We start from the raw sequence: 26,340 nt of genomic DNA, 5'->3' as shown, positions 1-26,340 counted from the left end.
AACAAACAGAAGAAAATGGGCAACGAAAGAAAAACAAATACAAATAATAAATTCAACTTACAAGAATCAAAATAACAGGAGCAGGTCTGTGGAGGGGATCGGGATCGAGTCTGACATCATCTTGGGATTTAGTGGGAGCACTTGAGTGATGATGGTTATGAGCAGTGTGTAAAACAATGGTGCAGTTAACTCAAAAGATGAAAAGACATACTGAATATAAATGGGTGTAAAAGCAAAGTAATGACAGATCTAAAACTGATTTCAGAACAGTGTACATGGATTTAATTGTGGAACTTGTTGCATTCCTATAGTGTCTCTTTGTGTAGTGTCGCAGATGTATTCTGTGCTGCAAGTTACTGGGTGCATAATGCAGTAACCCAGACAATTTGTAACATTAAAAAATTAACACATACTCTGTGCATACTCTTTACAAACATTCAGGAATTTTAAATGCATCCAAATATTTTAGTTAAAAACATTAGAATTATGTTAACATTTGGTATCTCTTTACCAGTACTGTTGAAAAAGATAAAAAATAAACAAAATTTCTAAGGAAACATGAAATATTCAAGAAATATTTCTGTTTGATATACAGGAAGTATATATTAGTTTCAGAAAGTATAAAGTATACATCTTTTGAATTGTGTTATATAAAAACTATAAACTCAAACAGCAGAAAAGGCATGCTTTGCTTTGAAAAATATAAACTCACTTTGTCATCTGTACCAGAAGATATGAATATTTTATATATTTTGCAATGCCTGGTTATGTTTCTACATCTAGAGCGCATGTTTAGACTGATGTTATATGAAAAAGTAATAACCTAGACAATTCTTGTTTTGGCCACATGCAGGGAAGAACAAATAAATTATATTTTCTGTTACTTTAACTATTTATTTCCTGTTAGAAATGCAACTGTAAAGTGCATTAGTACTGCTGGTTTCTAGTCAATATATAAAATCTAGAATCTGCGGCTGTAGCCAGAAGAAGATGTAAAGGAGGAAGATGAGAAGTTCATGCTAAAGCCAGAGCCAGCATCAATACTGCCTCTCCTGGAGCCTGATCGGGATCCGGTTCTTGAGCCACTCCGGGAGCCATAAGCCGATCCAGAGCCACTAGCATTGTAGGGACTGTAAAGGCCTTTGCTAGACTGGGAAGAGGCTTCCAGAAGCCTTAAGCCAGAGCCTTCCTCAACCATACTTTTGTCCATGGCATCTTTGAAGGAGATTTTCAGTTTGGTTTTTGGGCAGGTCAGATATTTAGAATAGGCACCGACATCCCTCAGTTTCTGGGCAGTGCGAGCATCGATCGTACCCTTCCTAATGGATTCATCTATTGACACCCTGCCCTCAACATCAGGCTCAATGAGTCCACCAGTTAGATATTGGACCTCAAGGAAACGCTGACCAGCCTCATAATACAGCCAGCCCTTTTTCAACGCCTGGGAGGCAGACATCTTCACTTTAGTTCTGGGGTCTTCAAATCCATTGAATGCTTTTTGAGCCAGGTTCAGACGATCAACCATGATTTTGTCCACAAGACCTTTTTCTGTGGCCTCTGCAATTGAGTATCTCTCTCCACTTGTGGGGTCAATTATTCCACCTGTACATGCCTGGGCCTCCAACAGTCTTTGACCAGTGATGTTATCTACCAGATTTCTGTGGATTGCCTCAGTGACAGACACTTTTTCCAATGTGTCTATGTCTAATATTCCTGCTACAGGGCCAGTCTCCTCTGTTGGGTCATTCCATATGACTGCAGGTGGTTTAATTGATGGTAGGGGGCTCATTGAAGAGGAGTAAGTGGAACCAGTGGTAGAACCAAATGAGGATGATCGTGAACGGAAGCCTCCCATGTTTCCAGAAAGCAAGTCAGCAAACTCTGTGATGGACAGGTTTCCAGCTCGGTATGTTTCAAGAGCCTTCTGGTCAATAAAGCCACGTGCAATAGCGTCATCAACATCATACTGTCTTCCTGACTTCCTGTCAATAATGACGGATTTTACAGTGCCATCAGAAGAAGTCATTGTGATTTCTTCCCATTCACACTCCTGCTCAGCAAGCTCCAGGTAGGTTTGGTGGTCAATGAGCCCCTTGCGGTAGGCCTCATACACAGTCATTTCTTTGCCAGTCTCTGGATCTACAATGACAACTCTGCGTTTACGTACTGAGGATTTGGAAGAGGTCTTTCTTTCCCGCTTCTTCTCTTTGAGTAGCAGAAGCACCAGGCCGGTGTCAGGATCAGTGATACACCTCTCCATCAGCTGGAGGTAGGTTAGGTTTTCCTCAGTGTTGGGATCAAAAAAGCCTTTGGTATCATCAGATGGATCTGTCAGTATCTCATTCATTTCCTCATCGAAGAAGCCACGATTGTAAGCCACCTCAACTGGCAGACGGTGACTTTCCTCCGGGTCAATTATTCCGCCAGTGGCAATCTGAGCTTCGAGTAGACGGATACCATGATCTTTTAGGATAAGCCCTTTCTTCATGGCCTGGAACAAAGAGATTGTCTTGCCTGTATAAGGATCTCTATATCCTGTTACTGCACGCTCAGCAGAGAGAAGCTTGTCTTTGAATTCTGGGCCTACTATTCCCATCTTTACTGCTTCATTGACAGTCAGTTTGAGGTTTTTGATTGGATCGATAACATATCCTGTGGCTGCCTGGGACTCAAGGAGTTCAAATGCAGTGCCTGGCCTAATCATGTTCTTCTTCATAGCCTGGTAAATTGACAGCCGTTCCTTTGTGGACTCCAAAAATACACCAGCAATACAGCCTGTGCCCTGCAGGTACCTTGATAGCCTATTACTAATCTCCTCTACTGAAACAAGACCTTCATTCAGGTCAGTGACGGTCTGCTGATCAATGATTTGTGAGCGAATCAACTCCTCAATTGTGATTTGTTTTCTCAGACCCTTGAATGTCAGCCGCTGGTCTCCCAATGAAAGCAGGCGCAATCCACCATCCAACTTGCATCGTTTGAGTAGCTGTGCATAAGACAGTTTCTCATCAGTGACAGGATCAATGAATCCTTTCACATCATCATTCAGTTTCTCATTGGTTTCCTTGTTGATATAGCCTCTTTGCATAGCGACATCTGTTGGCAGGTGGAACTGGAATTCAGGATCAATAATACCACCAGTGGCAGTTTGTGCCTCCAACATTTTGAGAGCATAATCCTCTGGAACGAGATCCTTTTTCATGGCCTGGAAAAGTGCTATGATTTTTCCACTGTAGGGATCTTTGTATCCTGTGACAGCTCTTTCAGCTGAAAGAAGTTTATCATGGATCTCAGGGCCAACAACACCCTTACGGACAGCTTCATCAACAGTGAGCGTTTCGTTCTTCAGTGGATCAACAATGAATCCTGTAGCAGCTTGGGCTTCTAGGAGGGTGAGGCCTATTTCTGGTTTAATAAAACCTCTCTTCATTGCTTGGTATATGCTTAGCTTGGAGGTCGAGTCTGTTGTGACGCCTGCGACACAGCCTGTCCCATAAAGATACTGCTTTACACTTGTCAACTCCATTATGTTACGGATGTCTCTCTTGCCCTGTTTAAGAAGGTTGTATGTTTCCAAATCAATGATGCGAGCATTGTAGAGCTCCTCAATAGTTATCCTTCTCCTTATAGTCATATATGACAGTGGACTATCATTTCTGATGATCTCTCTTTGCTCCATGATCTCAATAATGATGATGATCATCCGCTCTTTAGTCATTTTACCAGAGCGATATTCATCTAGGAGCTTCTGCCTCTCTTGCTCTGGAAGCAAATTTGAGTTCATGATATCCCAGAGATTCATGGGTTTATCAGCAAGCCCCTCAATAGGAATGTCAAGCTGGGTACTGGACAGCTCACTCTGTGTTTGCTCCTCTGTGTAGAGGTATGTCTTCTCTACAACAGTTGGAGACTGCGGCTTGGAGAGTGAGAGCATGTACAGGCCGGTGTCTTTATCTTTTTGGCATTTGTCTTTAAGTTGTCTGTAGGTTATAGTGTCATCAGTTTCTGGGTCAGAGAAAACTTTGTTTTCATCACATGGTTCAGAGAGGGTCTTGGCAATATCTCTGCTCAAAATGTTCTTCTGATATGCAACATCAGTGGGGACACGATGGCTTTTTACAGGGTCAATAATTCCTCCACTCACAATCTGGGCCTCCAATAGGGGCATCGCATGTTCCTTTAAGATTAGATCTTTCTGCATTGCTTCAAAGAGGGAGATTTTGTGGCCTGTGAATGGATCTTTGTAACCAGTGACAGCTTTTTCTGCAGAGAGGAGTTTTTCATGTAACTCTGGACCAACAACTCCTGACTTTACTGCTTCATCTACTGACAGGCATTGGTTTCTTACAGGATCTACAATGAACCCACTTGCAGCCTGAGCCTCGAGAAGTGAAAGGCCAGTGTTATGGCGGAGAAGCTTTTTCTTCATAGCTTGATAAATGCTGAGTTTCTCTTTTGTTGGTTCCAGGTAGAGTCCAGCAATGCTACTAGAGCCCTGGAGGTATTTACTGACATTGGGATTTTCACTGACTTTCTTGGGTGTAGTTTTGCCTTGTTGAAGCAGGTCAAAGGTTGGTTTGTCAATGATTTTAGACTCATACAGGGAGTCTGCTGGAACAGGAGCTCTGAGTCCCTTGAAGCTGGACTGTTCTTGTTTCTTGGCTTCTTTCTCATCTACAATTGTGATGATAATCTTAATTATCTTTTCAATTGTCATTTTTCCTGACCTAAACTGTCTGAGCAGGTCAAGTCTCTCTTCCTCAGTGAGGTATTCAGAGTAGATAATTTCCCACAGGGTCATTTTCCTGCCCTTAAATGGTCCAGAGTTAACTTCTACAGTAGCCTGAGTCATAGCCTCTTTGGTCTGGGCTTCGGTGTATGCTGGTTGTTCCTTAGCATTGATTGCTTCATCAGAGAGAGGGAGGACCCGCAGACCAGTTTTCTTGTCAGTGACACATCTGTCAAAGAGCTGAGAGTATGTGAGATTTTCTTTTGTGTTGGGGTCAAAGAAGCATTTAGTTTCATCATTTGGATTACTCAGAGCCTGCTTCATTTCATCATCAAAGTAGTTTCTCTTGCAAGCCACATCATGAGGAATGCGATGGCTCTTTACTGGATCTATGATGCCACCAGTTGTCATTTGGGCATCGAGTAAGCGGAGTCCTTGTTCTTTAGGTATGAGATCTTTTTTCATTGCTTGGAATAGAGATACAGCTTTTCCAGTGTATGGATCTCTGTAGCCTGTAACAGCTCTTTCTGCAGACAGAAGCTTTTCATGCAGCTCAGGACCAACAACACCTGCTTTGACAGCTTCATCAACAGTATACTTCTGATTGTGAACTGGGTCGACCAAGTAGCCTGTACCTGCTTGGGCTTCAAGCAAGTTCAAGGCAGGCCCGGGCCTCATCATGTCCTTCTTCATGGCTTGATAGAAGGACATTGTCTCCTTAGAGGAGTCAATGACTACACCCGCAATACAGTTCGTGCCCTTCAATGCTTTGTGGACAGGCTCCATTTGAGACACCTCACTGACAGTCATGTTGCCATTATGCAATTTGTTGTACAGATCTTTATCAATGATTTTGGATTCCAGAAGGTCAGTAGCAGGCACGGGTGCTCTCAGACCATCAAAGGTAATTTCATTTTTCTTCTCTTTTTCCTCAGCAACAGTGATAACAATCTTAATGATCTTTTCAATTGTGATTTTGCCTGTCTTGTACTGACGGAGGAGGTCCTTCTTCTGGTCTTCTGTAAAGTATTCTGAGTTGATTATCTCCCAGATCGTGACAGTCTTTCCCTTGAATCTACCAAATGGTACAGACACAGTTGTTTTGCCGAATACATCTTTGGTCTCTTCCTCTGTATATATACTAGAGCACTGCGCAGCTTTGTCTGTGATTGGCAGGAGTAACAGACTGGTCTCAGGGTCAGTAGTGCATCTTGCCATTAACTCAGAATATGTCAAAGGTTCCTGAGTGCTGGGGTCAAAATATCCCTTTGTGTCATCTGATGGGTTCTCCATGATCTTATTCATTTCTGCATCATAGTGTCCTTGTTTATAGGCTGTTTCAGTGGGCACACGGTGACTGTTGATTGGATCAATGATGCCACCAGTAGCAAGCTGAGCCTCAAGGACTCTGATTGCATGATCGTGTTCTATTAGCCCCTTTTTCATGGCTTCAAAGACTGAGATCTTTCCACCAGTGTATGGATCCTTGTAGCCAACAACAGCCCTCTCAGCTAAAAGCATTTTGTTGTGCAGTTCTGGGCCAATCAGTCCTTCCTTGACAGCTGCATTAACAGAAAGTTTCTGGTTCTTAATTGGTTCTAACATGTAACCTGTGGCTGCTTGTGCTTCAAGAAGGATCATGGCTGTGCCGGGAGTAATTTTCTTCTCTTTTGATGCTTGATAGATTGACATTTTTTGATTGGAGGGTGTCAAAACACCACCAATGGCATTCTTTCCTTTGAGAATGTTTCTTAGACTGTCAGTCTTGCCTAACTCTTCAACAGTGGTTTCACCATTTTTCAGTTTATCAAACTCCTTCTTTGGTAAGACACCAAGCTCATGAAGTCTGCTTGCAGGTACTTTGTCACGGATGCCATCAAAAGCCAACAGATCTGGCTTTTTGTCTATACCATCTACCACATCACCAACATTCTGACCATTGTAAACTGTCTTTGTTGTCTCAATCGTTGTTAGATGGATAACATCTTTGTGACGGACAGTTTCTCTAGTGTGCTGATCTTTTTGAGCATCCTCAAGCTGCTGTAGCTTCTCACGCAGTTTCTGGTTCTCTTCTGCCAGAATCCTTTCCTGCTCTAGTCTCTGCCTCTCGAGTTCTTGCATTTCTTTTTGCTTTCTAAGCATTTCTTCCTCAGCCTCTTTCTGTTTACTAAGGGCTGCATCCATGGTAGCCTGGAGTGTCTTTTTCTCCTGCTCCATCTGCTGTTTCTGGCGTTCCTGTTCATCTTTGAGAGCCTTGGCCTTTTTCACTTCCTCTTCAAACTGGCTCTCAAGCCTCTTTTTCTCATCTTCAATGAGTTTCTCTTTCTTTAATAGCATCTCCTTTTCTGTCATGAATGTCTGCTGGAGGACTGTCTTCTCATGCTCAATTTTTTTCTGCTGTGCATCAGCCATCTGATGGAAAAAAAAAAAACATAAAAAGATAAGTTACAATATGTTCACAGCTGTGGCACCGAACTACGTTTTTTATTTTTATTTTGTTCTGTTTAATAATTGCAACAAATTTATACAATGCACTCTGCTTATGCTAATGGCGCAAAATACTAAATGAAATTATAATGTGAACATGTGTGCGTTCCTGTTTTTTCATGATTATGTTATCATTTTTTAGCCAGTCGTCTTCTTCTATCTATTTTTAGTTACCATTTTAATAAGATTATGTAAAAACTGTTGTCACTTCATATTAGCATAGCTAAACCTGAATCTAATGTCTGATACACATTTTGTTGTAACCTGTTACCCCTGGTCATGTGTATCCACTAGAACTCCCACTGTTGTTCAAAAGTTTGGGGTCCCTAAGAGATGCTTTTGTTTTTACAGAAACGATGTGTTAGCTCTGATCTAACTTTTTTTTTATCTCATTCATCTCATTTAAAGAACACTAAAACTGAACTGAAAAATGTTAATCATATTTAATTATTATTGATATCATACCAATTGTTTTAATGGAAAGATTTTTAATAGAAAATCTGCATGGGTGTCTAGGGGGCCATAGAGGCTGAACCTGTTGGGGGGAATTAAAAAGTAATACATTGACCTGAGCAACAGCCTTTGAGAGTTTGATTCAAGTTTCAAAAAAGAACTTGGTGGCCTCGGGATTTCATATCTGCTTTTTGTAAATGATGTGGTTTTGTTGGCTGTATTGACCTTGCGCTAAGGTACTTTGCAGCCAAGTGTGAAGCAGCTGGGAAGACAATTAGCACCCCAAAGTTCGAAACTATAGCTTTTGGCTATATCCGCATATACTGCTACTGTACTAATATGTGCAGGTTTACACTTTTTTCCCCTTGGAAACAGCATGCCATTTCAGAGCAAAGAGAGGTAGCTACAGGAGATTCAACATGTTTTTGAAAAAATGTTGAATTCGTCTGTTAGAATTTGTTTTTGACATTTTGGAGGTTGAGAAAGCCATTCTAAGGATTAATCTGACATATTTATGTCATAACAAATGCGCGAGCATAAAAATGATCCGAGCAAATAATTTCATTGCAGGTAAATTCCTCGCATTTAAATTCAGCAACCCACAGACGTAGAACTTAGTAGCTGCACCCACAAAAGGTACCATCGTGCGTGTAAGAGTGTCTGCTTTGCACATGCTTCTACAGTTTTACAGACAACAGTGCAGAGGCTTCAGAACCTTCCTTAGAACCCTCTGGTTTAAAATATTTCTTCAACATTAAAGTAATACAGTGACAGTTGTCGGTGTTTCCACTACTGCACTGCAAACAGTAACTGTTGATAATTAACCCTCTGTGGTCGACGGATGTGCCGACATGTCCAAAACACATGACCAATTTAAGCAACTAATAGCAACAAGATACAGCCACACTGTGTCTCCATTTCAACTTGTGTTGAAAGTGTGGACTTCAACTTATATACCAGTTTTTAAATTGTGTTGATAGGGTTAGGGTTGTTGAATCTCCTGTAGCTGCCCCTCTTTGAATTGGCATGCTGTTTCCAGGGAGAAAAATAAGTGTAAACCTGGACTCACACAGCATTATTTTTGTTACATTACTTGACTTGTTGTACAATGTGACTTTCTGATTTGTGCAAAGCTCTCGCATGCAAGACGGCTTCTTTATGCACGCGACTGAGTTCTACTTGACAGGTTGTTGAATTTAAACGTGAGGAATTTAATTGCGCTTGTGAAATAAAATTATTTGGTCTGATTATTTTTTTTGCTCGCGCTTTTGTTATAATATAAATATAATTTCACACAAGTGAAGCACAGAATTGCATTAGTACATATAACATTGAAATCTGTGTATAACAACTGACCTCTAGAATCTATCCAAATGCTGGCAATGCTCTTTTATTTTTCTCAAAGCTTTGTGATGCTACTTGTACTTATCAAAGTCAGTATTAGATATTCCACTGCCAGTCATGAAACTGACACAGTGCTTCTAAGTTGGTTCACAGTGGCAGCAGGCTAAGCAGAGTATTCCAGAGATCCTCGTCAGCGCAGTCGCCCTATGAAGAAAACTCATTTCGCCCCCTTGTATTCGCAACCTTACTCCCTTGGTGATTACCCAGATTTCATGACCATAGGTGAGGGGGCTTTAAAAATATTACAAAAAATACTCCTACTAATTGGAGTAAACAATGTAAACTCATAAAATATACCTGACAAAACTATAATTCCAAAACAACAGATCGGTTTGTTCTTGGTGACTGCTGTTAAAAAAGTAACACGGTATATGGGAAATATGTTTAACAAACTTAATGTGGATTATTAAGCAATCAGTTAGTTTGTTATCAAGTTATTATGGTAGCTTTTTAAATAGATAATACAATTATTAGGATACTGGGCTTTTGGTGGTAATAATGACAAAGCGACCAATCTTGCTAACTATAGGGAATTTCTATAGATATTGCAATATCATTATTATTGTGAGGTTTTCTTTTGGGAGGGGGGCTTGAAAAACAATTATTATGACTGGACATACAGGGCTCCATATATTAAGTCAGCTCTATGGCAGATGTACTCTTGGCCTGCAGTGGCAACACAGTATTCACAATGAAGGTTATACTATCCCTCGAGTTAGTGTAGATCTTCTCTATTTCCCTCTGTTGCTCAAATTGCTGAACAGTTCATCTGGTTTTCGAACTGTATTTATAATAATGTTTGTTTTTAATTTTGTCACAAGCTAAGGGATAAATGAGTTTTGAAACTGAAAGAAAAAATGAAGCATGTCAACATTGCATGATACGGCTGCACATTCAGGTTGTTTTCTGCATGAGCACAGTGCACTGTGAAAAAAATTAAATCATATTCAGTAAAAAATATGGTGATATGATTAGTGTAAGGAAGGAACAGAGGAAACTTTAAGAATGAAGTGAGTTAGCTTTTTGATAGAGTTAACAATGACATAAGCTGCTCTGTTATGCCATTTTTGACACAATACCTCTTTAGACTTATTTTGACGTTCTTCAGCCTCCTTTTTCAGTCTAGCCTTCTCGTTCTCTAGGTCTGCAATAGCTTTGCGTAAATCATCGGACTCTTTGCTGGTATTTAGTCTCTCAAATTCCAGTCTTTCCACTACAGTCATTTTTTCTTGGGTAGCAATTTCAGTCTCGTGAAGACGGGCAGCAACTGTATCGGCTTGTTTCTTGAATTTTTTAGCCTCTTCTTCAGCTCTGGCCTGGGCTTCACTGAGCTGAGAAACCTGAAGTCTGAGTCTTTCAGCTTCAGCCATGATCTCCAATTGCCTTTTTCGCTCTACTTCCAGTGACTTGTGATATTCCTCGGATTCCTCCTCCAGGCGCTGCTGCATTAACTGTTTATCCTCCAGCAGCTTCTGAGCCTGCTCCTGAGCCAAGTCCTTCTGCTTCTGGAGCATTTCTGCTTCAGCCTTGAGTCGAGATGCTTCTTGAATTGCTTGCATTTTCTCTTTGAGCATCTTTTCCGCAAGTGCCCGTTGCTGATTAAGGTCATCTTCTGCAATTTGTCTCAAGCGTGCAGCCTCTTGCGCTTCCACACTAAGTCTAGCAGCGTCCTCTGCAAGCTTTCTCATGTTCTCAGCCTCTTCAGCAAGCAGTTTTTGTGTGCTGTCTTTGTCCTTCTTAATCAGACGCTGATTTTCCTCCTCAATTTTATTTTTCAGTTTGAGCAGTTCCTCCATCTGGACCTTGACTTTGAACAGCTCCTCCTCCACCTGGCCCCTTTGTTTGACGGCATCGTCGACCTCGTCTTTGAGGCGCTGGAGTTCTTCATCTAGGACAGATTTTTGCTTATCAGTTTCATCAAGCCTCAGCTTAACCTTTGTGAGCTCTTGCTCCACTTGGAACTTCTGTTTTAACGTTTGCTCGGCCAGCTTTTTGTGCTTTGCCATTTCAGCGTCAGCTTGCTGCTTCTGCATGAGCGCTGCAGCCTCAGCTTGGGCTCGTTTGGCAGCTTCAAATTCAGCTTCCTTCCTCAGTCGCTCGGCATCTTCCTGAGCCTTGGCTTGGTTTGCGGCTTCTTCCTCAGCGGCTGCTTTCTGCCGTTCTGCCTCCTCTGCTTGCTGACGAAGGAGAGCTGCCTCTCTTTCTGCTTTCTCCTTAGCAGCTTCGGCCTCTTTGGCCAGCTTCTTGGCTTTCTCATACTCTTCCTTGAGCTTCTTCTGCGTGATGCTGTCTTCTATCTGTTGGGCAAGGACGCTTTGAACCTGTTGCTCTGCTGCACTGCATTTGTGGGCTGCCTGTTGGGCCACAACAATCTGTTTTTCAGCTTCTTTGTCAGCCTCATCTTTCTGCTTTCTGGCTTCTTCTGCTTTCTTCCTCAGCCGTTCAAGCTCTTCTAGGGCTGCCTTACGCTGCCTGGCGGCCTCTTCCTCTGCAGCAGCAATCTTCTTCACTTTTTCCTCTGCTTCCCTCCTCCTCTTCTCCTCCTCAAGGGCAAGCTTCCTCAGTTTCTCTGCTTCCTCTTCGGCTCTGATCTTGCTTTGGTGGGTTTCATCTGCAATGTTTTTCAGCTTGTTCAGTTCCAGCTCCAGATCCAGTTTTCCAGATGAGGCCTTTTCAAAGTTGAGTTTAAGAATCCGGATTTCTTCTTCGACAATTCGCCTCTGTTTGAGTGTGTCATCCACTATGGCTTTCTGTCTTTCCATTTCTGCCTCAGAGGATTTTTTGAGTTGCACAATCTTTTCCTCAATCTCTTGCTTGTGCTGGTTGGCCTGGTCTTCAAGAGCTTTCCTCTGGTAAGCCTCATCCTCAGCTTGCCTCCGGAGTCTCTCATTTTCTGCCTCCTTCTCTTTCAGGGCAATTTCGGCCTCTGTTTTTAAGCGAGTGGCCTCACTGATCGCAGCCAGCTTCTCTTTGAGAATTCTCTCAGCTTCTGCCCTCTGACGAGCTGCCTCTTCCTCAGCAATCTGCCTCTGATGCTTAGCCTCCTCTGAAATGGCTCTAAGCCTGCTTGCCTCCTCAGCAAGGTCCTTCATCTTGGCAGCTTCTGCCTCAAGTAGTTGCTTGCTCTTCTCTGTATTAGACATGGACTCCTTTTCTGCCTTAGTCTTCAGCTGAATGAGGATATCCATTTCACTCCTAACTTTGGCCAGCTCATCTTCTAGCTGCTTCCTTTGTTGCTGAGCTGCAGCGACTTCATTCTTCAGGCGGTAAAGTTCATCTTCAAGGAGGGATCTCTGCTGTTCTGCGTTGTCAAAGTCCGCCCTGAGTCGAATGAGCTCCTGCTCGGCAGTGAGTTTCTGCTGGGCTGTGCTGTCGGCTATCTTCCTCTGCCTCTCAAGCTCTTCTTCAGCCATTTCTTTCTGCTTCAGGGCTGACTCCTCGGCTTTGGCTCTCTTTTTAGCCTCACGCTCTGCCTCCTCCTTTTGTTTCTCAGCTTCCTCTTGAGCGAGGGTCTTTTTGTGAGCTTCTTCTTCGGCCTGCAACCTCAGACGAAGAGCCTCATTAGCCTTCTGCCTCCATTTCTCGAGCTCTTTTTCAGCCTCTTCTCTGGAATTTTCTGCGTCTTCTTGTTGTTTCTTGAGGCGTTCTGCTTCCTGTTGCAGCTGAAGGACAGTACCATGCTCCTGCTTGAGTGATTCCTCCAACTTTGAGGTCTTTTCCGCAAATGACATGTGCTTGCTCTGGAGTTCAGCTGCAGCACTTTGCTGTGCAGCCTCATGAGCGACCTTGATTTGTTTTTCCTTTTCAATCTCTGCTTGCTTCACTTGTCTTTCAGCCTCCTCGGCCTGCATCCTGAGGTTTTCAAGGTCCTCCAGAGCTTTTTGCTTTTGTTTAGCAGCTTCCTTCTCTGCCTCAGATTTGCGCTTGAGTTCCTCTTCAGCCTGGCGCTTTTTCTGCGTCTCTTCACTTACTTGTTTACGGAGCTTCTCAGCCTCATCTTGGGCAAGCTTTCTGAGTTTTTCTGCTTCAGCCGCTCTATCGCGAAGCTGCTGGAGCTCAGATTCGGCGGTATACTTTTGTTTTTGTGTTATCTCGAGTTGGATCCTGATGAGGCGGATTTCCTCTTCGATCTTAGTCCGGCTGTGAAGCGCTTCATCTACCTGTTGACTTTTGTCCTTGATTTGCTGCTCTGAGAGATTTTTGAGCTCCTGCAGCTCCAGCTGGATGTTGGTCTTTTGCTTCTCTGCATCTACAGCAGCAATTTCTCTCTTGCTTACTTCTTCCTGCATTTTGAGCTTCAGCTCTTGAGCCTCTTTCTCAGCTTTGGCAATAGCCTTCGCGTGAGCTTCAGCTAACTGCTTCTGTTTGTCTAACTCTGCCTGCATCTCGGCCATTTTTTTCCGCTCTTCTGCTTTGAGTTTCTCTGCAGCTTTCTGCATTAGTGGAAGCAAATGGTAAAGAAAGGATTATAATCAAGCATGACAGGTTAAAGGTAATACATCACATTTGACCTGCTCGAAGCAGTGTGAATTAAAATTGTAAGTACTGTGGTAATCACAGCCAAAACACACACTGCAACAAGCATCTAAATGTACTGTATTACCCAGGCAATGTTAATGTTAAAATTAGCTTAGTAAAAGATCATTCACTAGTTGCAAATTAGATGCACATTCATCAAAGTCATGTTAAATTCACGATGCAAGTAAAACGATTCAGATGGCAGTGGATCTATTAATGTATGGGAACAAAATATCACTTCACAACACAGCAAGAAAAACATGGCATGTGACTGTAGCTGTAACTGAACTATGTCAATCTGTGCCATAAAATTGGATCAATTAAACTGTTTAAATTAGCACTATAAATGGATTCACCACACTCATGAATAGAATTTATGGCGAGCTTCTAATGCTCATGTTTCCTGCATTTGAAAGTTTGTGAGAAAACTTAAGTGAGGTTTGTTGAAATAGTTTAATGTTAGAAATCACCACTCTTTTTTTTTAATCTTATCCCATGCACTGGGGGTTCTTTAAATCACTATTTGTGACAAAATGGAGAAAGCAAAGGCGAAGTCAATGATAAGAGGCTCAAGTCAACCCAGTGTATATTAGGAAGCTCGCTTATGGCTGTGTTAATTTCAGGAAAAGTTGTAAATTTACAGGATGAGCTGTTAGTAAGAATATTAGTGACTTTGAGACAGTATGAATGGCTGCAGTGTTTATATAAAGAATGGAGTGAAAAAAATGTCCGATGGAGTTTGACAGAGACAAAGGATGATGAAAGTAATAGGGTCGGTAGGTACCCCAAAAACACTGAATAATTTACCTCTTTAATGCACAGGTTAAGCATTCATCATGGCAAAGCACTGGCAAGCAGTTAAGAGAGGCAAAGAAGGAAACAAAACATCAGGGTTAGAAAATAATGTAACACTTTAAAGTTGTGTTACTGTGGAAAAAGAAAGAGAGCTGAAGATCATGATAACCAGGTTGAACCTTAGATCAGAACTTTGGGTTTGACCTCGGGAATTAATGCGAAGGAAGAAAAAGGAAGCTTGAAAAGAGTGAAAGAAAGAACCCCTCGTTCTAAGTCTATAAATGACACAACACACAGAATGGATGGAAATGGAGAACCTAACACTCCAACTTAACAAATCTACTTTCATACTGCATCCACGTGGGTGAATGAGCTTTATACACTGTTTGTTTTCTGGTATTTTTAATAACCTTAAATACCATTTTAACTAATCCCTATTAGATATTAGCCTTACGTGTGTATTTCACTGGAAAAAATATCAGCTACAGCAGGCCAATGTTTCACGCATAACCAGTGTAAAGAATCTATTTGTCACCTGTACATTAAATATAATGTATATATGGGTTTGTGTGTGCATAAAACACACAAAGAAAAGTGCGTGCTTGCATGCCTGTGGTTCAGTGACTGGCAATTTCTCATCTGTGTTGGTTAGATGTCAGTTTGATTGGTTTGTTAGGTTAATGTTAGATAGAATTTAGTTTGTTTGGGATCCTCGGCCAGTTGTCACGCACCTCGTCGTCGTCCAGGCGGCGCTGCGTGTCTGTGATGAACTTGATGTACTGACTAGTCAGAGTCATCAGTTCGCTGTACCTGGTCCTCAGTGTTACATACTGATACAGGAGAGAAAAAAATAACATTTAGAAATGCAACAGCTTCAGGAATATTGTTTTCACAGGGTCAGTGGTTAGTGGTAGAGTTAACCTTCAATTAAAAAAAAAAATTACCTTTTTTCTGTAATGATTTCCAGTACTCATAAACTCACCTCCTGAATAATGTTGTCAGAAGCTGAATCCAGTTTGGTTTTCTTGAGGGGCGAGACAAGAGGTTCCACCTGAGCTTTGTAGGCAACCAGTTGGAGTTCATAGTCCTATTAGCATGAAACACATTACAGGTTATTTCAGTAAATGCTCTAAACTGCAAGATTTATCGAAAAAATATGCAGAATAGTGTTATTTCAGGCTCGCCTTGATAGTATCAATGTATGCTTTAGCGTATTTTTGACACTCATCAACTTTGTCTTTGTTCTGTTCGATCTCCTCCAGCAGTTTCTGTGTTGAAAGGAAAAGGGTTCAAATAAAAGTTAATCTCAGCAGTTTCACTCGAAAATAAAGCAAAAAATGGTGCTAATATTAGATCGTTGAACATACTTTCTCCTGGGCAAGTTGCTCCTTCAGCGTTTTGCTGTCGGTGATAGGCACAGCCTGAATCTTCTCCTGTCTTTGCTTAGCATCGGCAATCCAGCGGATTAGCCAATCATAGCTCTCACGATAGTAACCGAGCTGGCGGCCGAGCTGCTCTAGCTCTCTCTGGCGAAGGTCGATCTGGGTGAACACGGCCTTCCAACGATCCTGGAGGCTGGACAGCTGCTGGCGGAAGTGGTCGAGCTCAACGTCGCGCTCGCTGTGCACACGAGCCATCTTGTCGCTCACGGCAGAGGCTTTTTTCAGTTCTTCTTCCAGGGAATCAAACACTGGCTGTTCACCCTCAGCTTCAGTGCGCATTTTCTGCAGGTTTTGTACAAAGAACACCAATAAACAGTCTGTAAATACATCAGAACCGGGCAAACCTACTATTAAAAGTGTGACTTCTATTTCTTAAACAGAATCAATTGAGAATAGTTCTTTGTAACATAAGTAAGATTTCTGTAAAAAGAGGCTTGGCAAGAAAATAAGTCATGTATTGTTTACCTTAAGCTTTGCTCTGTAAGTCTCTACTTCCTTGACATCACTGGGCACAGTGTGAACTTCACGCAGACAGTCCTCATACTGCTTGAGAACGCCTTCAGCACCCTGTGTGTTGCGGATGACCATTTCCACAGTCTTTAGCCTGAGACAAGGAGCAATAAATTAATTAAGGAGATCTAAGTGCACTAGAAAACAGCACATTTTCTCTTTGCAGTCAGTTTTTAGGGACTTACTTCTCAAGATAAACAGAGGAAAGAATGTGGGCATGATCCATCTTCTGTACAGTGAGGTCGAGCTCTGACCGCAGCACAGGAGCTGAGGTGGAAGGCTGAGGGGAGGCCAAGACTTCTTGTGTCTTAACAGACACCTTATCAAGGTCCTTCTTAAGGCTGTCAAGTTCTCCCTGGACTTTCTGTACAACAGAGAAGACAAGCATGAAGAACAAAGAAAAACCCCAAAAAATCCAAGCCAGCCGACTATGAACAACTGAAAGAAAAAAAGGAACATTTAAAATTTTAATTAAACTAAGCTCGAGGAGAGCAGGAACCAGAGGCACATGGCAAGTTTTCTGCCATCGTTAACAATTTAACCCCATTTTTATGTGTCAACCAAACTCAAATAACTCAAAACTTTTATTTTTGCACAAAGCCCTAAGCTGAACTTCACCTACTAGCAGGGCTGTACAGCTGCTGGATTGACACCAGCATCCCAGCTCTCATTGAATTACATATAAGCTGTTAAGCACTTAAATTGATTTTAATTCTCTGCTGTGTTTCCACATTTTAAACCTACTGCAACGATTCATTAATTCAACCCCCACTCCATCCTTCTGCATGGATTCTGGTTCAGTTAGCTACTTTTGCTTCTCATCAATAACACATTTAGTCAACTATCCAACAAACCTATCCGTCTTTTAACCACAGCACAGCTATTTTTGGTTTCATTTGATGCCTCATTGCCATTTCTGCACAGAACACATTTAAATTTGAGCTCTGTACCTTCTGCTCTGTGGTCTTCTGAATACACTCTTTGAGAGGCTCTTTTTCCACAGGTTTGCGAATGCGTGCCACAGTACCAGCCTCGCAGTCCTCTATACGCAGACGCAGGTCCTTCAGCTCAGAGATGTAGTTCTTACACAGAGTCTCATTCTGTTGACCTGTGAACACATTTGTATTAGTTTAGAATCGTAGGAATAGAAAAGATCATCCGTTTTGAAAAGGCTATATTTGAATTTCCCAACTCTGGGACTAATAAAGACTATCGATAGTCAAACTCATCCCATACTTTTGCATGAATGTCGAGTTGCAAAAGTCACTGCTGTTGTTACGCTACCTACCAGCAATGGCTGTGAAATTAAAGCACTCTGAAATTGAACTATTCTTGTTAGTATGAAACATTCAATTCAATTTTAATATGACACATCCTAAGATGTCATGTCCACAAATAGATAATGCTGTACTGCTGCACTGTAATGTTTTCGATCACCTGTGTCACACCTTCCATGCAGTTCTTCATATATGATGTGTAAAATACACGCAGCTCCAGCCATATCTATAGCATACACAACATCTGCATTACCCAAGTACCTAAAATCAGAACACATATTCTACTTGGTGCAGAGCTGCCACAAAAAAATGCATATTGAAAATCAAAGCAACATGCACTCACACATGACTAAAGACAAACCCGTGTTTTGGGACATTCCATCAAAGGCTGGAAGGCGTGTACACATATTAGTTTGGTGAGCAGTAGTTTGTGCTTGCTTTAAGTCACTCACCTTTAACCCTAACGACCATTATTCCTGAAAGGTGAATTGACAGTTATATACTGTTCAGTTGCTACACACTTGACCTCGGTAAAACTATGAATCATTAAAATCAGTTTGTTGAAATCAGATCTCACCTTTCTCCATGGAGCGAAGCAGGTTGTCGAAATGCTGGGTGGACTTGGTGTAGTCGTCCTCGACCTGCATGCGATCATCGGGGCCGAACAGCTGCGAGTCCTGGCTGTCACGCATGAAGTCCTGGTAGTGAAGCTCCAGATTCCGCATGATCAGCCTGTACTCTTCTGGCTTCATGGTCTTTAACTGCACACAATGAAGAGAAGCAGTGGAGGAATTAGGAGACAGGACTTGGCGCAATGTCGTCAAAGCACAAACAAGGCCCCTTTTATCGTCAGCTACACCAAACTTGGTACACACTGAAATGGAATTTCCATTTCCAAACATGGAATGAACCACAATGAAGTTCCCCTCTTTGTCAGCTCTACAAGTTTTAGGTGATACTTTTACTTTAGTACCAACCAATGTTCCCTCTAATTTTTCACGTGTCTGAGCGAACACACAAACTCCCTGAGCGGTCCCTTGGACCACTGTGAGCGACAATCAGACGTGTGCACTGTGGTCACGCCGGCATCTAATCCATCCAAGTTACATGGTTTATTAAAATTATCAAATTACAGCATTTATGTTAGACTACTTTTAATTAACTGCTTTAGCCCACTTGCAATGAAAATGTAAAAAAAAATCTAGTCATTGACCTGTGTAGTATGTTAACACTATTGGAAGTAAAAATAACTTGAACTCCAATTTTGAAAACACAACTTTCTTTCTTTTTAAAGTAACTCAGTTTGGCAAACAAAGTTTTTTGCAGCTATTTTTTTTTAAATGCAGCCAAGGCGTTTTTTTTTAAATAAATATTTCAAACTATTTACAGAACAATCAGCTGTTCTGCGTCAAATTTAATGCCACACAAATTATTTGTGCCACTCCAAAAAAGAATTTCTGTCCACTATGAGATAAAGGAGAACAACAGCCTGATACCTGCAGGCCTGACAACAGGAGATGTATCACTGCTGTAACACCTGTAACATTCAGCAGTCGCCTCATTGTTCTGACACACACAACAAAAACTACACTAAACACTAACTACACAAGATTTGCGCTACACGTCTCAAATCTCTCACATCTCAAAGCACCACCGTCACTCCTAAAATTTCCCACCGTTTCTTAACAACTAGATGCCACGTTGCCATATCATTTTTTGATTGGTCGACATGGTACTTTTTTGGACGAATAGGAAAGGGAGAGGGGGTGGAGTTTGTTTTTGCTCACAGGGGGAGAGCGCTTTCGAGCCTTTTTTCTTATAAAACGCCGTTTTTACCGTTTATTCCCGCAGTAAATATAAACAACAATAGTATTCAGGAAAAAACAAACAAAGATTGCATATCTTTTTATCATAACTCTGGTTTTACGTGGCCTATCAACACAATTTAAAAACTGGTATAAAGTCCACACTTTTCCCGTCAATTGTTTCGTCTGTCCTGCTCACATCTCCAATGGTTGTTCACGTTGTCATTAATGTGGCTTCACTCCACATCAGCCACGCCGCTTTGCTAGCTAAAACACCGGCGTCGGCACATAAGGACGCTGTCATAGCCTGTCAATCACGTTGATTAGCTGCGTATATACGAATGTAAATCGCATCATTTGCTGGACTATGGGATAAGGTGGCATCGTTCTAATCCCATATGGGAGCAGCCAGTTACTTACTGACTAACACTGCAAAACATAATTGTTAAATTATTCATTTTAATTTTAATTCAGGTTAGATTTTTGTTGTGCGCAACACAGATTTTCTCTGCACAGAGACCGTGCCAGCAGTGCACAATTGCGCACGTGCGCAGCTTAGAGGGAACATTGGTACCAACCATTGTGATGTTCCAGGAGCGTATCTGTGTGAAGTCTCTCATCAGGTACTGCCATGACAGTAGACTCTTCATGTTTATATGGAGCATCTGCCACATGGACACCATTCCCTGATGACCTGCATCCAGACTACAGTAGGACAATATTGTGCATTATGGGAACAAAAGAAAAAACAAATTAAATAATTGACATGATCAAGCCAAGATGTCGTCGTCACATAGGGGATCAATTTTATAGCCACACCTGGACACACCGTCCACAGCCTCCTTGTTGACAGGAGGTACAATGAAGCAGACAGAAGGCACCATCGCCTCGTGTCCAGAACGGTTCAAGACCTTCCACTTGAAGGGCTGAGAGTTGTTGAGGAGTGCACACTCATCTCCTTTGTGGACAGTGATCTGAAAAGAAGCCAGGATATATTAAAGTAGATGTAGTCTCAGGATCTGTGGCAATCATGATTGCAATGGTGAATGATTAAGCATTTCCACAGGGGAAATAATCCAACCTCCTGCTGTTTGAAGTCACAGACAGCCTGAATGGGCAGTTTGCCTTTGATGGAAGTGGTGGGGTTTCGTGGTTTCAGCTGGATGATTGACCTGGATCTCTTGTTCAGGCCGGCCACCACAGTCTTGAATTCATTCAGCTGTTCTTTCTCTTCCTGTTGAAAAGAAGATTAAACTAGATTACAGTAAAAGAAAGCAGACCCCTATCTTGATGCTTTTATTAAAGTGTGTGTGCGGTACGATGCATTTGAACATGTACATACCGCAGCATCCTGCAGCAGATCCTCTAGGCGTGTGGCTGTTGTAGAGCGATCACAGCTGTATTTCTTTTTCATGTTCTCTTGCATTTTCTTCATCTTGTCCTGAGCCTCTTTAACGTCGGCAAAGAACTGTAAAGAAGGAGATCACATGAGGCGGACAATATTCCTGACTCTATAAATATGAGGGATGATTATCCTGGAGATTTATATTCCTAAATGTCTGTGTTCCATACCTGGTAGTAGGCTGTGTTTTCTTTGAGATGAGCCTCTATACAGCAGCACAGCTGGAGGATCCAGCTCCACTGAGTCTGCAGGGCAGCTGTGAAGGACTGGTAGAGATCAAGAAGATATGACAATGACAGTGCATTAGTTTGGACACATTTAGGTCTATATTCTGCATGCAGATGTCTTCTGCTCAGCTGGATTAACTACTGCAATTACCTCAACGGTCTTCTTGCCTGGATGTCCATCCCTGACAAGTCTGTCTCCCAAAGTCTGGATGTCATTGACCTTCTTCTCCCTCAGCTCCAGTTCTCGCATGAGACCCTGAAGAATTGAACAGATGTAGTTGAAAATCTGCTTATTTGTTGAACATCTGTCAGTGAATCTACAGGGCAGGATTAGGGGATAAAAATGAGCAACTGTGAAATTTTAGATTTGGTTCTACTTCTTAAACGCACCGAGTAATTGTCTTTCTTTGCTGTCATGTTAGTGTTCCTGTCACTCCAGTCAAAGTTGACCTCTTCCTCTTCTTTGTCATTCAACCACATCAGCTCTTTAGTAGCAGCGCTGACAAAGGCATGCAGTGATTCCAGATTTCTTAGGCGGAACTTGGAAGAGTTCTGAAAAAAAGAAGAAGGAATATTTACAGCTGATTAAAGATCCATAGCTTATATTTATAGCTTCAACCTTTTGTGCTGAGTGATTAAAATCTGAAATCAGATTATTTATGAATATTTACCAGTAGTTTGCCATACTGAAGGTCCAGTTTTCCCAGGTATTCTCTGTATGTGGCCTTGCTGACAGGAGATAATTGGGTCTATTGTATATGAAAACCACAAAATGACATTATTAGGAAATAGGGAACCACTTTTATACATACTTAAAATCCGTATGTAGACTTTTTAGTGGTCCGATAGAAACACTACCTCATCAGCCTTAGCCCGTTCGATTTTGGATTTGAAGTCCTCCACGGTCTGATGCAAGCCTCTGTGGCTGCCCAGCTGGGACTCCATCGAAGGCAGATCAGATCCCCACTCTGCGTTATCGATGCGGCGCTGGTTCTCCTCCACCCAGGCCAAGAGATCTTGAACATAACGCAAGGTTACGTCATCCAACTCGGGCCGTCCCTTCACGGAGGTCTGCTGGACGCTCTGGGTAATTGGGACCTGGGCAGTAGTCACGGCAGACTTCAGACGAAGATTGTAGTCAGTGCGCAAATTCACCAAGCGCTCATGGAGGCGGTAAACTCTGTCAATGAAAAATAAAAACACAGACACACACAAGTACAGACAGACAGCAGTTAGTTGACAATGCCCTTGCTTTTTCAGCTTTCTATTTTGAAAGTTCACTTAAATTCAGCACACACACAGCACTCACCTGCGGTACATCTGTTCAGCCTGAGGGTGGCGCCCATCCTTGAGTACCTGCACGTCATTGAAGAGCAGGCGAATGACATTGTCTGCCTTGTCCAGCTCCCTCTCCACCTCTGCTGCGTGCTGAGCTGGTTTCCCTGCGTTCAGCAGACGGATGTCCTGGAGGAAAGGAAGCCAATTAAAGTATTAATCTTAGCCTTGTTCTTAGTTGGTCACGCACATCAGGATACAAAAAAATGCTAATGACAGTGACTGGAAAATGCATTCCTGTGATTTTTTCTTTCCCTTTGTACACTAATCACTCGGTTTCTGGATTTCATGTCAGTTTGTCAACTCATACTGCAGTAACACATAGCAGTTTAACTCACCGTCTGCAGCAGGGTCTCCAGGTGGGTAAGCTGCTCATCACACATTCCTGACTCCTTCTGGACTTTACCACAAATCCTCTGAAGTCTCTCGAGTCTAGATATGATCAGAGCAATCAAATTAAATCAAGAGGAAAATGGATAAACTGTCCTCCCCATTATTTAATAGCTAAACGCCCATCGTGTAACACACGCCAGAGCTCACAACAAAACCTTCACAACACTTACGGGACCCTGCGTTGCAGCAGATACTCCAGTTTGTGAGGGTCAGTCACAAAAGCCATATCGCATTTCTTCTCAACAGATTTCAATTCAAGCTATGAAAAAGTTGGCTCTTCTTGGCTCTCACACGCCCATTACTCTGCCACGTACGTGCCCAGAGGGGGACAAAAATGCCTTTCTTACAAAGAAGTCCGGTCAGTCCATTCAGTCATTCCACATCCCAGAGAACTCCATAAACAAGGCTGCGAGACTGCAACATGACGGGGCTGTCTTGTGACAAGAAGCCATCCCATTTTGTCCCAAGCGTGACACAACGCTGTTCTAAGTACACACAAATGTACAATTTTCTCATACCTAATTATGTCTTTATGTGCGTCCAGTTATGGGGAACACAACCCTTTTGTCTCATTATAGAGCAACCCACAAATGCAGAAAAATACTCTTAGAATGTTTTAGCTACCAGAAAAGAACAAATGTGCTAAACAATTTGGCTACTCGAGAGGGGGAAAATGAAGGCAATTGTTTATTTAACCATTCAAATATTAATATATAATGAATAAAATGCAACTGGATATTATTTTGCCATTCCCCAATGAACATAACTGGCTAATTTAATAAAGCTAAAGACAGGCAACAGGCTCACTGCCTTTTGTCAATTATCATGAAATGCCTTTGATAAAACTGTGTCTTTGTGTTTTAAATGGATTTAGTTTACTAGCCTATGATCATCTGTTTATTCCAGTTGAAAATATGTCCCTTACCAGGATTTAATGTTAGCTTAGCTCTTTTCCCAAAGTTAACTATGAAGAGTTAAACTCTTTATTATTTTTAGAAAAACAAATGCGTCACATGTGTTTTATTTATAACTTGGTATATTTGTGCATTATTCCCAGTAAGGTTGACAATTATATCACCACCTTCTTATTAAATATGGCTCTCAAGGGATTTTTCTTTTGCAGTTTGTTGTTGGCACAGCAGTCCTTGCTAAAGAAAAACTGATGCAATTCAATCTTGATCACAATCATCATATGTCTTATAAATCTGTCCCAACCTCTCAAACTCGATCCTGAGGAGTCGTTCTCTCTCAAGAATGGCCACGTGGAGTCGACCCCACTCCTTCTCCACATCAATGGGATGGTAGCCTGGAGGGACTTTGACCTGACCAGCATGCACTGCACTCTGTATATGGAAGTAGAAAGCATTTAGTTGTGAAGCGTTGGTATAACAGTGCTGAAGGAACGGAACAGAATTCAACTTATTAAATTAAATGATTGTTGGTTAACTTGCCTCAAAGGACTGGTAGATGTGTTTGGAGCGGCTCTTATCAGTCTCTTTCACTGGCAGCTCTGTCTCTTTGAACTTCAGGAACTGGCGCCAAAGAAGCTTAAAGGGAAAAAAAGAAACACAAAGAAATTGTTTATTTTTAAATTAGATTTCCCTTTATTCATTCTAATAATTTTATAGACCTCAAATTATCTATAAAAGTTCCTGGTATTTTTTTTAAAATCAGAATTGTCAGATGGTAAAACCCTAATTATATGAGTATGAATACAATAAAGTAACACATCCTGTGACAGCTCTGTGACCAGCAGTGGGGTGAAACAGTATTCACACATTCCTGTGACCACAATAAACTCATTTAGCCTCGGAAATCTTTCTGCCCCAAAGTGTCTAAATGAATTTGATTGAGTATATTAAAAAGAACACCCTAGCCTGCTACTTTTAATACAAATATTCTACTAATACAGACGTTCAAAGAAATGTAGAAAAATACTAAAGTCACGCTATGCTTTTGTAAAGGGAGTGCTGACAGGGAGTGGTGATTCTCCCGAGGATTAACTTAAGCATTATCTGCCTTATGGCTGTCTTTTCTCAGCTCCAGCACTGCCCCACCTTCAGTACAACAATGCTTGTGAGTATAGTTGTCTCTATCTGCCTACAGCCAGACATTATGTAAGCATGTCCTTTGATCCAATAATGGATGGCTGCAAACGTATTCCCATTTTTGAGACAGGTGCTATGTTTTAATTGTTTCTTAAGAACATAATGAGAACTTATCGGTGTGTCTTTCGATATTGCTCAACTGCAAACATGCCTGTAACAAAATCCCTGGCCTAGAGACAAAATAAGCGCATATCCTTAGCATATCGTCTCACCTCTATCTCCTCGTAGCTGGCAGGAAACTTCCTCTCTTCGAAGATCATGACATGGTGACGGATCCACTGGAGCAGAACAGTCACCAGCTCGTAGTACTCCTGCCAGCGCAGCTCCAGCTCCTGCAGCCAGCACAGCAGAAAAGATAGCTGCGAGTTTAACAACAAGAAACAGGAGGGCTCTTCTCCTGCATCTCCATTTTAGTTCACTCACACACAACCCTAAACTCAATTAGGTGGCAACAATCCAGGTCTTATGCGAGTAGACAAAGAAGCAGAGGCTAGAGGAGAGGTTGTTAAAGTGTGAACTGCTGAAGGAGGAAAGTGGGAGAAATAATAAGTGGGGCCAGACAGAAAGGAGCATGGTTTTTTTAGCGTTTTTTTGGATTTCATGTACGTGGGGTCATAGCCACGCCTGTGAGGACAGTAATGTGAAAAGAAAAAGTCCTCAGATGTATTCAATATTCACTATAACACAGCTCAACTTTAAACTCTGGACACTGAATCAAGTAAACGAGTTTGTGCGTGTGCGGAAGCTACATGTTTTTCTATAAACAGACAATGGGTGACAATAAATGTTCAAATCCTCACTGTCTTGGTAGCTGTAAACACCACAGCTTGTTCATTTCCTGTGATACTTACTTTCACAAGACTTCAATTTGTCTTTGAAGCTTTAACAGGATAAGAATAAAACTGACTACAAAAGCTAAGTTTAGGCACAGTCACAAGCTTCTTCAGTCCTGATTAAATCTGATAGAGCATTCCATCAGATCAAATTAAAGTGCGCGTTCATGTTGCGACGCTTTATTTTTTTATTTCACTGTCTCCATGTTTTCCTTACGTTGGCTCTCATGCCGTCGTGTACATCAGTGCGAGGCATGGCATCATACAGGGAGGACACGTAAGTGATGATGGATTTCTCATCTGGGTGTGGGACATCAACATCTGAAAGGATATGGTAAATTTATGTGATGTGACATAGTCACCAGGAGTTTGTGAGTAACAGAATTACTTCAGCTGAAATCGGTCTTAAAAAAAAAAAAAAAAAAAAGGTTGTCTGTGTCTGTTTGAACACATTTTTGAACACTTTTACCTTCAGGGTCCAGCAGGCGGGTCACACCCAAATCTTTCTCAGCCACACTGAAGGCTTGTTCTAGATTCTCCAGGTTGGTCTGTTGATACACTTTGCCCATGTTGATGAGTCTGGGACTACGGAACACAAAAATGCAACTGATTACCCACAAGG

At 41.8% G+C, this 26,340-nt stretch overlaps 1 protein-coding gene across 5 annotated transcripts in view; it reads right to left on the bottom strand.

The window, feature by feature from the left end:
- Window positions 1-26,340, bottom strand: part of LOC146563661 (plectin-like) — a 111,071-nt gene that overhangs the window by 1,154 nt on the left and 83,577 nt on the right. For 3 of the 5 annotated variants that reach the window (XM_085290889.1, XM_085290885.1, XM_085290887.1), the window contains exons 7-33: window positions 26,188-26,303; window positions 25,936-26,039; window positions 25,098-25,217; window positions 24,229-24,324; window positions 23,993-24,120; window positions 22,723-22,816; window positions 22,359-22,513; window positions 21,908-22,229; window positions 21,721-21,798; window positions 21,440-21,601; window positions 21,201-21,305; window positions 20,993-21,088; window positions 20,763-20,888; window positions 20,502-20,654; window positions 20,240-20,394; window positions 19,999-20,125; window positions 18,193-18,376; window positions 18,068-18,091; window positions 17,289-17,446; window positions 16,524-16,702; window positions 16,294-16,432; window positions 15,754-16,110; window positions 15,571-15,654; window positions 15,369-15,473; window positions 15,118-15,216; window positions 10,153-13,506; window positions 62-7,141 (exon numbers count right to left, since the gene is read on the bottom strand). In XM_085290889.1, the coding sequence (XP_085147015.1) occupies window positions 962-7,141; window positions 10,153-13,506; window positions 15,118-15,216; window positions 15,369-15,473; window positions 15,571-15,654; window positions 15,754-16,110; window positions 16,294-16,432; window positions 16,524-16,702; window positions 17,289-17,446; window positions 18,068-18,091; window positions 18,193-18,376; window positions 19,999-20,125; window positions 20,240-20,394; window positions 20,502-20,654; window positions 20,763-20,888; window positions 20,993-21,088; window positions 21,201-21,305; window positions 21,440-21,601; window positions 21,721-21,798; window positions 21,908-22,229; window positions 22,359-22,513; window positions 22,723-22,816; window positions 23,993-24,120; window positions 24,229-24,324; window positions 25,098-25,217; window positions 25,936-26,039; window positions 26,188-26,303 (13,000 nt within the window). In that variant the 3' untranslated portion in view covers window positions 62-961. The remainder of the gene's footprint in view (window positions 1-61; window positions 7,142-10,152; window positions 13,507-15,117; window positions 15,217-15,368; window positions 15,474-15,570; window positions 15,655-15,753; window positions 16,111-16,293; window positions 16,433-16,523; window positions 16,703-17,288; window positions 17,447-18,067; window positions 18,092-18,192; window positions 18,377-19,998; window positions 20,126-20,239; window positions 20,395-20,501; window positions 20,655-20,762; window positions 20,889-20,992; window positions 21,089-21,200; window positions 21,306-21,439; window positions 21,602-21,720; window positions 21,799-21,907; window positions 22,230-22,358; window positions 22,514-22,722; window positions 22,817-23,992; window positions 24,121-24,228; window positions 24,325-25,097; window positions 25,218-25,935; window positions 26,040-26,187; window positions 26,304-26,340) is intronic. The other 2 variants (XM_085290886.1, XM_085290888.1) reach the window with 1 other exon arrangement.

This window comes from Mchenga conophoros, linkage group LG11 (assembly GCF_057382185.1).
Source record: "Mchenga conophoros isolate Kocher_MC1m ecotype Shallow Benthic linkage group LG11, M_conophoros_male_GT1.1, whole genome shotgun sequence".
NCBI classification, from domain to species: Eukaryota; Metazoa; Chordata; class Actinopteri; order Cichliformes; family Cichlidae; genus Mchenga; species Mchenga conophoros.
This window is presented reverse-complemented; position numbering and strand designations above follow the sequence as displayed.